This window comes from Macaca nemestrina, chromosome 20, assembly GCF_043159975.1.
Source record: "Macaca nemestrina isolate mMacNem1 chromosome 20, mMacNem.hap1, whole genome shotgun sequence".
NCBI lineage: Eukaryota > Metazoa > Chordata > Mammalia > Primates > Cercopithecidae > Macaca > Macaca nemestrina.
In genome coordinates, this window is record NC_092144.1 from 21,537,495 (window position 1) to 21,551,000 (window position 13,506).

At 42.0% G+C, this 13,506-nt stretch overlaps 1 protein-coding gene across 1 annotated transcript in view; it reads left to right on the plus strand.

The window, feature by feature from the left end:
• Nucleotides 1-590: 590 nt before the first annotated feature.
• The window catches only part of LOC105464256 (zinc finger protein 98), a 35,647-nt gene continuing 22,731 nt past the window's right edge, over nucleotides 591-13,506 (plus strand). Inside the window, exon 1 of the mRNA XM_011711981.2 lies at nucleotides 591-766. Within this exon, the coding sequence (XP_011710283.2) occupies nucleotides 764-766 (3 nt within the window). The 5' untranslated portion in view covers nucleotides 591-763. The remainder of the gene's footprint in view (nucleotides 767-13,506) is intronic.

Sequence of the window (13,506 nt, forward strand, 5' to 3'; positions counted from 1 at the left end):
TCTGCAAATCAGGCCTCAGAAGTCACACTTGATAGAAGTGACATACACTGTGTATAAAAATCTCAAACACTGGGCCGGGCGTGGTGGCTCACGCCTGTAATCCCAGCACTTTGGGAAGCCGAGGCAGGCAGATCACAAGGTCAGGAGATCGAGACCATCCTGGCTAACATGGTGAAACCCCGTCTCTACCGAAAATACAAAAATTAGCTGGGCATGGTGGTGGGCGCCTGTAATCCCAGCTACTCGGGAGGCTGAGGCAGGAGAATGGCGTGAATCCGGGAGGTGGAGTTTGCAGTGAGCTGAGATCGCGCCACTGCACTCCAGCCTCGGCGACAGAGCAAGACTCCATCTCAAAAAAAAAAAAAAAAAAAACAAAACACAACTAACACCCTCTGCGGCGGGCTTGGCTCAGTTCAGGGAGGAAGCCCTACCTGAAAAGGCTGCACCTTCGGCTGTCACTCTTTCCTCATTCAGCCCAACGTTTGGTTACATCTTCTGTCACTCAGGGCCTGAGGGCGCGGTCTTAAACGTTATCCATTCAGCGACGCTGGCCTGGGAACCGTCCAATCAGGCACGCAGATGGAGCGGAAATGGCGGTGTCCGGGATGTGGCGGGGTCTTTGTCTCTGGCTGCAGTCCGAGTGCCTGGTCTAGTCTTTGCTGTTCTGCGTCCTGTTCTCCTAGATACCCAGCCTCTGTGGCCCTGTGACTTACAGGTATTGGAGAACCACAGCTAAGACGCCAGGACCCCCAGAAGCCTAGAAATGGTGAGAGTTCCGGGTCCGACATCCCGAGAGAGGGGAAGGGGCTGGTTGGAACCGGTGGCAAGAGGCTGTGGCGGGACTCAGGCCTCCCCGCAGTCGGCTTCACAATCTGCGCCCCGAATTCTCCTTGCCCAGCCCGGCCTCAGTCCCCTTCAGCCATCAGATTGGCGGCTGCGCTGGCAGCCGGGCGCCCGGGCGTCCTGTCTTCCCTGCGCAGTGACTGTGCCCTGGCCTGGAGCCCTTTCTCGGCAGCTCTGCATCCGTAGTGCCGCGTCTCTCCCAGATTGTGCAGGGACCACGGGAGGGTGGTCAGGGGACATTCCTGACTCGGGGTGCGAGTTCATGAATGGAAAGAGCTTTGGTTTGGTTTATGGGGTTCCTAGTTCCTCTTTTCGCCTATTAAAAATGTATGGGAGTTATGGCGAAAATACTTAAAAATTTAAGCAAGGAGTGGTTGAAAAATTGTAGAGCACCCAGCTATGGGTTGTAGTTTGTGGTCCATGAAAAGATCTCGAAGGAAAGATGCATGATGAAAATACCCAAATTCAATAATTGGTTAGGTACATTTACATAGTTTCTTAATTTTCGCCTTGAGCCTGCAGATTTCCTGGTTGTGTAATTAGAGCTTACTTGGCAGTTTATCATTGATTAAGCCTGAATTTTGTTTCCCCCAATGTAGTAATTTCTTTAAAAAAAAAAAAATGTATTTGAGTTAGATTTTTTAAAATTAGGAATCCAGGGACTGGAGCCACCTCAGTCTATTTGCCACCACATGGGACTGATTTTCACTTGCATGTTTCACATGGGTCCCAAGCAGGATCTCAAGTCAACCCCTCACACCCCCTTTCTCCAGCTTAACTCTGGCTTGCAGTAAAATACTCAATTTTCAGTTCCTTCTGAAAATCTCAAATGCCAATTTCCTCTCCCTAATTTACATTATTTATTATTTGTCCTTTAGTGTACATTTTTGATACTGCATTTTAATTAATCATTTTTTGACAAAGCATTAGATGGCATATTGAAAAAGATATGTTTTCTGTTTGTAAATATTTCCCATGAGAAGAAAGCAAAGAATATCCCCTGATAGTGAATTGTAAAAATCTCTGTGCCTCTTTTGCTTTTGTCTTCCCTGGGCACAAAGATTTTATGAGAATGTTTTAGTGTCAAGATATTTTTATTTTGCAAACGTTATGGGGTGATTCGTCCTCAGCAACCCTGTCGTTTTTTCTTGGTCCTGGTGGTACTGTCTGTGAATAAACCAAGATAACCTCTATGGCTGTGTCTGCTACAGTATCTAGTAAATATCAGCTCCTATGTCATTTTCTTTCATAGGACATCCTGAGGTAGGGAGTGTAGCCTCTCAAGGGAGCAAGAGAATACCCTGGGGAAAAGATGAATCTCTTGGCGTACTCTTCCTTTGACAAGCTAACCCCCTGAGACATTAAAATTGTCTTCACCCAACCCAGCTTCCATTTCTTGGAGACAGATTGCTGGTCCACCAATCACATGCTGGTATTGAGGGGAAAACAGAAATAATTTCTGCCTCCTAAATGCTCTAAGATTTGTGAAAGACAAAATAGTATCCCAAAAGAAAGAAAAAACCTGACTTCAGTGAGATGGTACAAAAACTTGCAAAGTAAAATACACTTGGAGCACTCACTTGAGCATAGTGCAGTATCTCCTCAGAGAGTGGTCACTGAGCACTTAAGTGAGCAGGATGGAGTGGGAGAATCTCTCAAGTGATTGGATGATCTGAATTCACACTTGAGTCATACAAATCTCCTTTTCTCTTTTGTTTTGTTTTGTTTTTTGATGGAGTCTGTCACTCAGGCTGGAGTGCAATGGTGTAATCTGGGCTCACTGCAACCTCTCCCATGTTCAAGCGATTCTCTTGCCTCAGCCTCCCGAGTAGCTGGGACTACAGGTGTGCACCACCACACCCAGGTTTTTTTTTTTTTTTTTTTTTGTATTTTTAGTAGAGAAGGGGTTTCACCATGTTGGCCAGGCTGGTCTTGAACTCCTGACCTTGTGATCCACCCGCCTCGGCCTCCCAAAGTGCTGGAATTACAGTCTGAGCCACTGCGTCCAGCCTACACATCTGTTTTCTAATCAGCACTGCTACTCCCTGGGTTTGTCACCTGGAAAAGATTTGTTCACTTTTATTGACTTTAGTTTTTTAACTGTAAATTGCATTTATTAGTAGAGTTTAAAAGGTAAGAAAATACTTATAATATTTACAAAGGGCCTAAAAGTTGTGCATTTCAGAAAAAAATTAATTATGTATTCTACTTGTTAAAAATTGTTTACCTTTTTCCTTCCCAAAGTGAGTTTAGGAATTTTTTCAGATGGATTTTTTATGACTGAGTGATTTCAAGCAGAATTCCAAGACTTCGCTTTTAAAATGCTACCAAGAAAAACAATAGGGAAAATCTCTCCTGCATTTTGGCTGTAGAAAATGAATACATTTCTGGCCAGGCGCGGTAGCTCATGCCTGTAATCCTAGCACTTTGGGAGGCTGAGGCTGGTGGGTCACCTGAGGTCGGGAGTTCAAGACCAGCCTGGCTAACGTGGTGAAACCCCATCTCTACTAAAAATACAAAAACTAGCCGGGCGTGGTAGTGGACATCTATAATACCAGCTACTGGGGAGGCTGAGGCAGGAGAATCACTTGAACCAAGGGGGCGGAGGTTGCAGTGAGCCAAGATTGTGCCACTTCATTCCTGCCTGGGTGAAAGAGCGAAACTCTGTCTCAAAAAAAAAAAAAAATACATTTCCACAAGAAAATGTGGTAGATAATTGGTGAGTTAGGTAGATTCATAAAGTATCACTTCCTTTTATTGCAGGGTAAATTTGTGACAGTGAATATCTCTGTTCTGTATCTTGTTATCTTGACTTCTGAGTTTCATGCTAAATTTTATGAGATAAAACTTGGTAGCTCCTAGAAATGTTCCCATATGACTAATTGTTTACTACATGATTTTTAATGGAAATAATACAGTAAGACATGCATTATCTGAAAGGAATTGATACTTTTGCTTTTCTCATTGAGGTATAAAATGTAAGCACCTTATAATTTCATCCCCTTATATGAACATGATGTTTGAGTAATGCTGCTGAATTTTTCACACATGTAGTTTCGAAAACCAAGTTGGTAACTGACAATGGAAATCAAAACATGAGCCTAGTGACTTCAAGCTAAGGCTAATAATGAGCCTGCAAAAGAAGGTTATTAATGGCCCAATTAGTTTTTTTCTGAAGAGCCTCTCTTGCAGATGTCCCAGCCTGCTCACCTCAGCCATGGAAGAAACCTTTATAGTGAGAGAAGCTACAGAGCCCTGGAAAGCTGGGGACCCACAGGCAGATGCAGTTAAGGTTCAGAAGGAAAAGAACTGGCAGGATTTTTGTGAAGATGAAGTTGTTATTGTTTTGAAGCAGTTTCTAGACTATTTAAAATAAACCAAAGTAAGATTAATATAAAAACTTCCAAAGGAGTATTGTAACAGAAGAAAATACCTACTATAATATCTTTAAAAATTGCAAGTTCAGGCAGACAAGGGCTTCCTTTTATAGAAAGGAACAAACAAGATTAGAATGAAGGTAGGAGGGAAATGGCAAATGGAGGGTGAAAAAATTAGATTCTAAGGCCGGGCGCGGTGGCTCAAGCCTGTAATCCCAGCACTTTGGGAGGCCGAGGCGGGTGGATCATGAGGTCAGGAGATCGAGACCATCCTAGCTAACATGGTGAAACCCCGTCTCTACTAAAAATACAAAAAACTAGCCAGGCGTGGTGGCGGGCGCCTGTAGTCCCAGCTACTCGGAGGCTGAGGCAGGAGAATGGCGTGAACCCGGGAGGCGGAGCTTGCAGTGAGCTGAGACTGCGCCACAGCACCCCAGCCTGGGCGACACAGGGAGACTCCGTCTCAAAAAAAAAAAAAAAATTAGATTCTAGATTAATGTTTTACTCTGAAGTCATCATGTCCTTAGGAAGGACATAAAATGGGGCTGTATTTTGACACAGATTGAGTGTAGCTGAATGTTAAGGAGGCTCTGGGGGAGGAGATAAACTTTAAGTGAAGTTTGATTAAAAAGTTTGATTAAAAAATTATTTTGACCACTGCAGAAAATTTCAGCTGATTTTTTTTTTTTTTTTTTTTTGAGATGGAGTCTCGCTCTGTCACCCAGGCTGCGGTGCAGTGGTGTGATCTCCACTCACTGCAACCTCCGCCTCCTGAGTTCAAGCAATTCTCCTGCCTCAGCCTCCTGAGAAGCTAGGATTACAGGCGCCCACCACCATGCCCGCCTAATTTTTTTTTGTATTTTTAATAAAGACGAGATTTCACTATGTTGGCTAGGCTGGTCTCGAACTCTTGACCTCAGGTGATCCACCCACCTCAGCCTCCCAAAGTGCTGGGATTACAGGCATGAGCCACCGCTTCCAGCCAGCTGATTTTTTAAAAATGAGAACGAGAAGAAAATGTGCAGTCTGCGTCTGGCTATGTGATAGGTAAGAAAAAAGAGCACCAACTAAGCCATAATGTAAAGCGTGTTTCTTTCTATAAACTGTTTCTGGAGAACACAAAAGATAGAGAATTTTATTAATCACAGCTATTTACCAGGATTATCGAAGTGCTTCATCTTTCCCCATTTTTTTCTTTGTTCTATACATTTCTTACATTTAACTTTTTGGGATTGTATTTTTTATAAGCTGGTAAATGTAACTACCAGCTTTTTGCTGAGTTCTGTGAGTAGCTCTATCAAATTATGAAACTCGAGGGAGGTTATGGGAGTCCATAATTTTTCAACAGTAGCTTAGAAGCATAGATGGGCCTATGGGGTTTGTGACAGGCATCTGCCATTAGGACAATGTTGTGAAAATGAGCCCTGAATCAAGGTCTGTGCTGACTCTGAGTGGTGTCAGTATTCAAATTCAAATGTTAGACAACGAGTTGGTGTTGGAGAATGGCTTGGTGTTCAACAAACTCTACAGATTTGGTACAAGAAAAAAGATATCACAGAGACCTGGCCTGGAATAAAACTCTGGTTTGTCTGGGAATGGGAAGCTCTGCTGTCCTGTACACAGACTGTAACACTGCCCATTGTCCTGTGATTCCTGGTCTCCCAGAGAGAGAGAGGATCCAAACTTAGAGGAAAGAAACTCTGACAGCAAACCCCTTTTCCTACAGCTGTCACCACAGGATTCCTACTCACTCACAAGCAAACCCACTAGATATTAATGTGTCCAGACGTCTCCCAGGACTAGACACCACCCTGAGAAATTTTACAACAGCATTTTTGATTCTAGTGTTTCTTGACAAAAACCTACAAAAGTGTCTACAAGTCTCCTGGCATATCCCAACCCCTAGACACTGAATCTGCAACAGCAACCTGTTTTCCCTACCAGCTGAGGGTTCTGGACCTCCTGTTCATAATCTCATCTGCCTGCATAAACACAAAAATCCATCAGAATATACTTCTACTTGAGCCGCTATCTGTAGCACAAACCAGTTCTTCCACCTACATTGCACTGTTTCCCACTCATAGATTTTTATTCTTTTAACTTTTATTTTTGGTTCAGGGGTACATATGCAGATTTGTTATGCAGCTAAAATTGTGTCATGGGGGTTTGGTGTGCAGATTATTTTGTCACTGAGGTACTAAGCATAGCACCAAACTGGTAGTTTTTCTGATCCTCTTTATCCTCCCATTCTCCAAGCTTAACTAGGCCTCAGTGTCTGTTGTTCCCTCTTTGTTTTTTTGTGTTATTATTCAGCTCTTACTTAAATTTTTTTGTTTGTTTGTTTTGAGATGGAGTTTTGCTCTTGTTGCCCAGGCTGGAGTGCAATGGCGCGATCTCGGCTCACTGCAACCTCCTCCTCCCAGGTTCAAGTGAGTCTTCTGCCTCAGCCTCCCAAGTAGCTGGGATTACAGGCATGCACCACCACTTCTGGCTAATTTTGTGTTTTTAGTAGAGATGGAGTTTCTTCATGTTGGTCAGGCTGGTCTTGAACTCCCGACCTCAGGTAATCTGCCCACCTCAGCCCAAAGTGTTGGGATTACAGGTGTGAGCCACTGTGCCCGGCCTCAGTTATTACTTAGAAATAACATGCATTTGGTTTTTTGCTGCTACATTAGTTTTCTAAAAAATAATGGCCTCCAGCTTCATTCTTCTTGCTTCAAAGGTCATGATCTTCTGTATGTGTGTGTTTTAACAGCTGGCCACACAGTATTCCATGATATTTATCTACCATATTTTATTTATTTATTTATTTACTTTTTATTTTATTATTTTTTTTTTTTTGAGATGGAGTTTTGCTCTTGTTGCCCAGGCTGGAGTGCAATGGCACAATCTCGGCTCACTGCAACCTGTGCCTGTCAGGTTCAAGCGATCCTTCTGCCTCAGCCTCCTGAGTAGCTGGGATTACAGGCATGCGCCACCATGCCTGGCTAATTTTGTATTTTTAGAAGAGACAGGGTTTCTCCATGTTGGTCAGGCTGGTCTCGAACTCCTGACCTCAGGTGATCTGTCCTCCTCGGCCTCCCAAAATGCTGGGATTACAGGTGTGAGCCACTGCGGCTGGCCTATTTATTTATTTATTTGAGATGGAATTTTTCTCTTGTTGTCCAGGCTGGAATGCAATGGCACGATCTTGGCTCATTGCAACCTCTGCCTCCTGGGTTCAAGCGATTCTCCTGCCTCAGCCTCCTGAGTAGCTGGGATTACAGGCTCTTGCCACCACGCCTGGGTAATTTTTTTGTGTCTGTTTTTTTAAATTTTTAATTTAATTTAATTTTTTTTTAGTAGAGACGGGGTTTCACCATGTTGGTCAGGCTGGTCTCGAACTCCTGATCTTGTGATCTACCCGTCTCGGCCTCCCAAAGTTCTGGGATTTCAGGTGTGAGCCACTGCACCCGGCCTAAACCTTTTATTTTATTTTATTTTTGAAGAAAGGGTCTCACTCTGTTGTCCAGACTGGAGTGCAGTGGCATGATCTCAGTTTACTGCACCCTCAACCTCCCAGGCTCAAGCAATCCTATTCTACTTTAGCCCCCCAAGTAGCTGGGACTACAGGCACACGCCACCAGCCCTGGCTAATTTTTTTGGTATTTTTTGTAGAGACAGCGTCTTGCCATGTTGCCCTAGGTAGCCTCAAACTTTTGAGCTCAGGCAATTTACGTGACTCACCCTCCCCAGATGCTAAGATTACAGGTGTGAGCCACCATGCCCAGCCATACCATATTTTCTTTATCCAGTATACAATTGATAAGCATTTAGGTTGATTCCATTTCTTTGCTGTTGTGAATGACATGGACTGCAATGAACATGCATATGTCTTTATAATAGAATAATTTATATTTTACTGGGTATATGCCTGATTATGAGGTTCCTAGGTCAAAAGGTAATTCTGTTTTTAGTTCTGTGAGAAATCGTCACACTACTTTTTATAGTGGTTGAATTAATTTACACTCCCACGGGTAGTGTATAAGCATTCCCGTTTCTCTGTAACCTTGCCAGCATCTGTTATCTTTTGACTTTCTAATACTAGCCATTCTCACTGGGTGAGATGATATTTCACTGTGGTTTTTCTTTGAATTTCCCTAATGATTAGTGATGAGCATTTTTTATATGCTTGTTAGCCACATGTATGTCTTCTTTAAAAAAACACCCTTTTCATGTTTTTTGTCTACTTTTTAGTGAGGTCTTTTTTTTTTCTTATAAACTTAAGTTTCTTATAAATAATGGATATTGGACCTTTGTCAAAAGCATGGTTTGCAAATATTTTCTTTTATTCTGTGTGTTTTTTGTTTACTGTGTCGATGGTTTCCTTTGCTGTGAAGAAGCTTTTTAGCAGGCCGGGCGCGGTGGCTCACGCCTGTAATCCCAGCACTTTGGGAGGCCGAGGCGGGCGGATCACAAGGTCAGGAGATCGAGACCACGGTGAAACCCCGTCTCTACTAAAAATACAAAAAATTAGCCGGGCGCGGTTGTGGGCGCCTGTAGTCCCAGCTACTCGGGAGGCTGAGGCAGGAGAATGGCGTGAACCCGGGAGGCGGAGCTTGCAGTGAGCCGAGATCGCGCCACTGCACTCCAGCCTGGGCGACAGAGCGGACTCCGTCTCAAAAAAAAAAAAAAAAAAGAAGCTTTTTAGCTCAGTTAGCTTCCATTTGTCAATTACTGCTTTTGTTGCAATTGCTTTTGGTATCTTTATTTAAAAATTTTTGCCGGCTTCTATGTCTAGAACGGTAGTTCCTAAGTTATCTCATGGATTTTTTTTTTTTTAATAATTTGAAGTTTTACATTTAAATCTTTAATTTATCTTGAGTTGATTTTTGTATATGGTATAATGAAAGGGTTCAGTTTCAATCTTCTACATAGTATTAGCTAGTTATTCCAGTACCATTTATTAAATAGGAAATTATTTCCAGATTCCTCTTGTTAGCTTTGCCAAAGACCAGATGGTTGTAGGTGTGTGGTATTATTATGGGCTCTGTATTCTGTTGTATTGGTCTATGAGTTTGTTTTGGTACCAGTACCATTTTGCTTTGTTTACTGTAGCCCTGTAGTATGGTTTGAATTCAGGTAATGTAATGACTTCAGCTTTGTTCTTTTTGCTTATAATTGCCTTGGCTATTTGGGCCCTTTTTTGGTTCCATAATTTAAAAAATTTTTTGTTCTGTTTTTTAGTTCTGTTAAGAAATATTTTTGATAGTTTGATAAAAATAGCATTAAATCTGTAATTTCTTTGGCAGTATGACCATTTAAATAATATTGATCTTTTCTCCTTTTTGTTTTTTTTTTTTTTAGAGAGAGTCTTGCTCTGTCACCAAGGCTAGAGTGCAGTGGTGCGATTTTGGCTCACTGCAACCTCTGCCTCCCAGGTTCAAGCAGTTCTCTGCTAAAGCCTCCTGAGTAGCTGGGATTACAGATGCCCGCCACCACGCCTGGCTAATTTTTGTATTTTTAGTAGAGATGGGGTTTCACCGTGTTGGCCGGGCTGGTCTTGAACTCCTGATCTCATGATCCACCCACCTCGGCCTCCCAAAGTGCTGGGACTACAGGCATGAGTCACTGCGTCCGGCCAATATTGATCTTTTTTATCCATGAGCACAAAATGGTTTTCCATTTGTTTGTGTCATCTCTGGCTTCTTTAAGCAGTATTTTCACAGTGTTGTCATAAAGATCTTTCACCTCCCGGGTTAGCTGTATTCCTAGATATTTTATTCTCTTCGTAGTGATTGTGAAGGGGTTCTGTTTTTGATTTGGCTTTTGCCGTGCATGTTTTTGATTTATAGAGATGCCACTAATTTTTGTACATTTATTTTGTATTCTGAAATTTTACTGAAGGGTTTTTTGTCAGTTTGAAAAGCTATTCTAGGCCTGGCGCAGTGGCTCATGCCTGTAATCCCAGCACTTTGGGAGGCTTAGGTGGGCAGATCATCTGAGGTTGGGAGTTTGAGACCAGCCTGACCAACATGGAGAAACCCCGTCTCTACTAAAAAACCAAAATTAGCCAAGTGTGGTGGTGCATACCTTTAAACCCAGCTACTCAGGAAGGCTGAGGCAGGAGAATCGCTTGAACCCGGGAGGCGGAGGTTGCAGTGAGCCGAGATCACGCCCACTGCACAACAGCCTGGACAACAAGAGTGAAACTCGGTCTCAAAAAAAAAAAAAAAAAAAAAGAAAAGAAAAGCTTTTCTGCTGAGATTACAGGGTTTTTCAGATACAGCATTATGTCATCTGTAAACAGAAATAAGTTTGACTTCCTTTCTTCCTGTTCATATGTCTTTTATTTTTTTATCTTGCCTAATTGCTCTGGCCAGGACTTCCAATTTTATGTTGAATAGGAGTGTTGAGAGGAGGCATCCTTGTCTTGTGCCTGTTTTCAAAGAAAAATGACTCCAATTTATGTGTGTTCAGTATGTTGGCTGTGGGTTTGTGATAGATAACTCATTATTTTGAAGTATGCACCTTCCATCCCTAGTTTGTTGAGGCTTTTTAACATAAAAATGTTAAGTTTTATTGAAAGCCTTTTCTGCATCTATTGACATAATTTTGTGCTTTCTGTCTTTAGTTTTGGGTTTTTTTTTTTTTTTTTTTGAGACGGAGTCTTGCTCTGTCACCCAGGCTGGAGTGCAGTGGCACCATCTCGACTCACTGCAAACTCTACCTCCCAAGTTTAAGCATTTCTTCTGCCTCAGCCTCCCAAGTAACTGGGGTTACAGGCACCTGCCGATAAGCCCAGCTAATTTTTGTATTTTTAGTAGAGATGGAATTTCACCATGTTGACCAGGCTGCTCTTGAACTCCTGACCTCAGGTGATCCACCCGCCTCAGCCTCCCAGAGTGCTGGGATTACAGGCGTGAGCCACCACTCCTGGCCCTGTCTTTAGTTCTTATTATGTGATGAATCACATTTATTAATTCACACGTGATTTTTTTTTTCCTTTGAGATGGAGTCTCACTCTGTTGCCCAGGCTGGAGTACAGTGGCACGATCTCAGCTCACTGCAACCTCTGCCTCCCGGGTTCAAGCGATTCTCCTGCCTTAGCCTCTCAAGCAGCTGAATTACAGGTGCTTGCTACCATGCCCGGCTAATTTTGTGTTTTTAGTAGAGACAGGGTTTTGCCATGTTGGCCTGGCTGGTCTCAAACTCCTGACCCTGGGTGATCTGCCTGCTTTCGCTTCCCAAAGTGCTGGGATTACAGGCCTGAGCCACCATGCCCCACCTCATGTATGTTGAATTAGCCTTGCATCCCCAAAATAAACCCTACTTGATCGTAGTTGGTTAGGTTTTTGATGTCCTGCTCAATTTGGTTTGCCAGTATTTTGTTGAGAATTTTTGCATCAATGTTCATCAAGAATATTGGTCTGAAGTTTTCTTCTTTTGTTTTATCTCTGTCAAGTTTTGGTATCAGAATGGTGCCATTTTTAGTTTTTTGGAATAGTTTTAGTAGAAGTGGTACCAGCTGTCCTTTGTACATCTACTAGAATGCAGCTGTGAATCTATCTGGTCCTAGGCTATTTTGGTTGGTAGGCTATTTATTACTAATTAAATTCTCAAGCTTGTTATTGATCTATTAAGGGCTTTGATTTCTTTTTTGTTCAGTCTTGAGAGGATATATTTATTCAATAATTTTTCCGGCCGGGTGCGGTGACTCACGCCTGTAATCCCAGCACTTTGGGAGGCCAAGGTGGGCGGATCATGAGGTCAGGAGATCAAGACCATCCTGGCCAACACGGTGAAACCTCGTCTCTACTACAAATACAAAAATTAGCTGGGCGTGGTGGCGGGCACCTGTAGTCCCAACTACTCTGGAGGCTGAGGCAGGAGAACGGCACAAACTCGGGAGGCGGAGCTTGCAGTGAGCCAAGATCGTGCCTGTGCACTCTAGCCTGGGTGACAGAGCAAGACTCCATCTCAAAAAATAATAATAATAATAAATTTTCCATTTCTTCTAGATTTTCAAGTTTGTGTGCATAGAGGTATTCATAGTAGACTTCAATATATTTTTGTGGGGTCAGTGGTAATGTCCCTTTTGTCATTTTTAATTGTGTTTATTTGGATCTTTTCCTTTTTCTTCATTAATCTTACTGGTTATTTTATTTTTTATTTTTTTAAGATTTTACTCCTGTAATTGTTGATCTTTTGTATAGTTTTTCATGTCAAAATCTCCTTCCATTCAGAAATTATTTTGGTTATTTTTTCTGCTAGCTTAGAGGTTGATTTGCTCTTGCTTCTCTCGGTGTTTTATTTATGATGTCAGGCTGTTAAACTGAAGTCTTTCTAACTTTTCAGTGTAAGCATTTAATGCTATAATTTTTTTCTCCTAATGCTGCCTTACCTATGTTGCAAAAATTCTGCTATGTTGTATTTGTTCTCATTATTTTCAAAGAACTTCTTGGTTCCTGCCTTAATTTCATTATTTACCCAAAAGTAGTTCAAGTTCAGGTTGTTTAATTTCCTTGTAATTGTATGATTCGAGTGATTTTCTTTGCATTGAATTACATTTTTATCAAGCTGTGGCCTCTGTGTGTGGTTCTAGAGTATGTGCCATGTAATGATGAGAAGACCATACTATGTTGTTTTTAGATGGAGAGTTCTGTAGAAGTCTATTAGGACTGTTTAGTCACGTGTTGAGTTTAGGTCTTAATATCTTTGTTAATTTTCTGCCTCAATAATGTGTCTATTAGTGCCCGTGGGTGTTGTAGTCTCCCACTATTATTGTGTCAGTATCTCATTCTCTTCATAGGTCTCTAACAACTTGATTTGTTTATGTGCACCCATCAATTTATTATAACACCTTTCTCTCTTCTGCTTTTTTACCGTAAACATTCTTTCAGGTTCACAATTCAGATGTCCAAGAGTTCAAGAACATGTCCAGTGACCTGGTTGTTTTAGGAGAAAATGTAAATTAGTAATAAGAGGCTTTATTCATATACATGAAAATAAGGGAGGATATATTATTCATCTCTGTTTTATTAAAGCATTTAGATTATATGTAGATATTTTTCTCTGCTTTTCTGAAATATACGTAAATTATATTAACAGCTAAATAAACCTTTCGTCATTTTTTTTTTTTTTTTTTTTTGAGATGAAGTCTCGCACTGTCGCCCAGGTTGGAGTGCAGTGGCATGATCTTGGCTCACTGCAAGCTCTGCCTCCCGGGTTTACGCCATTCTCCTGCCTCAGCTTCCTGAGTAGCTGGGACTATAGGCACCCACAACCACGCCTGGCTAATTTTTTG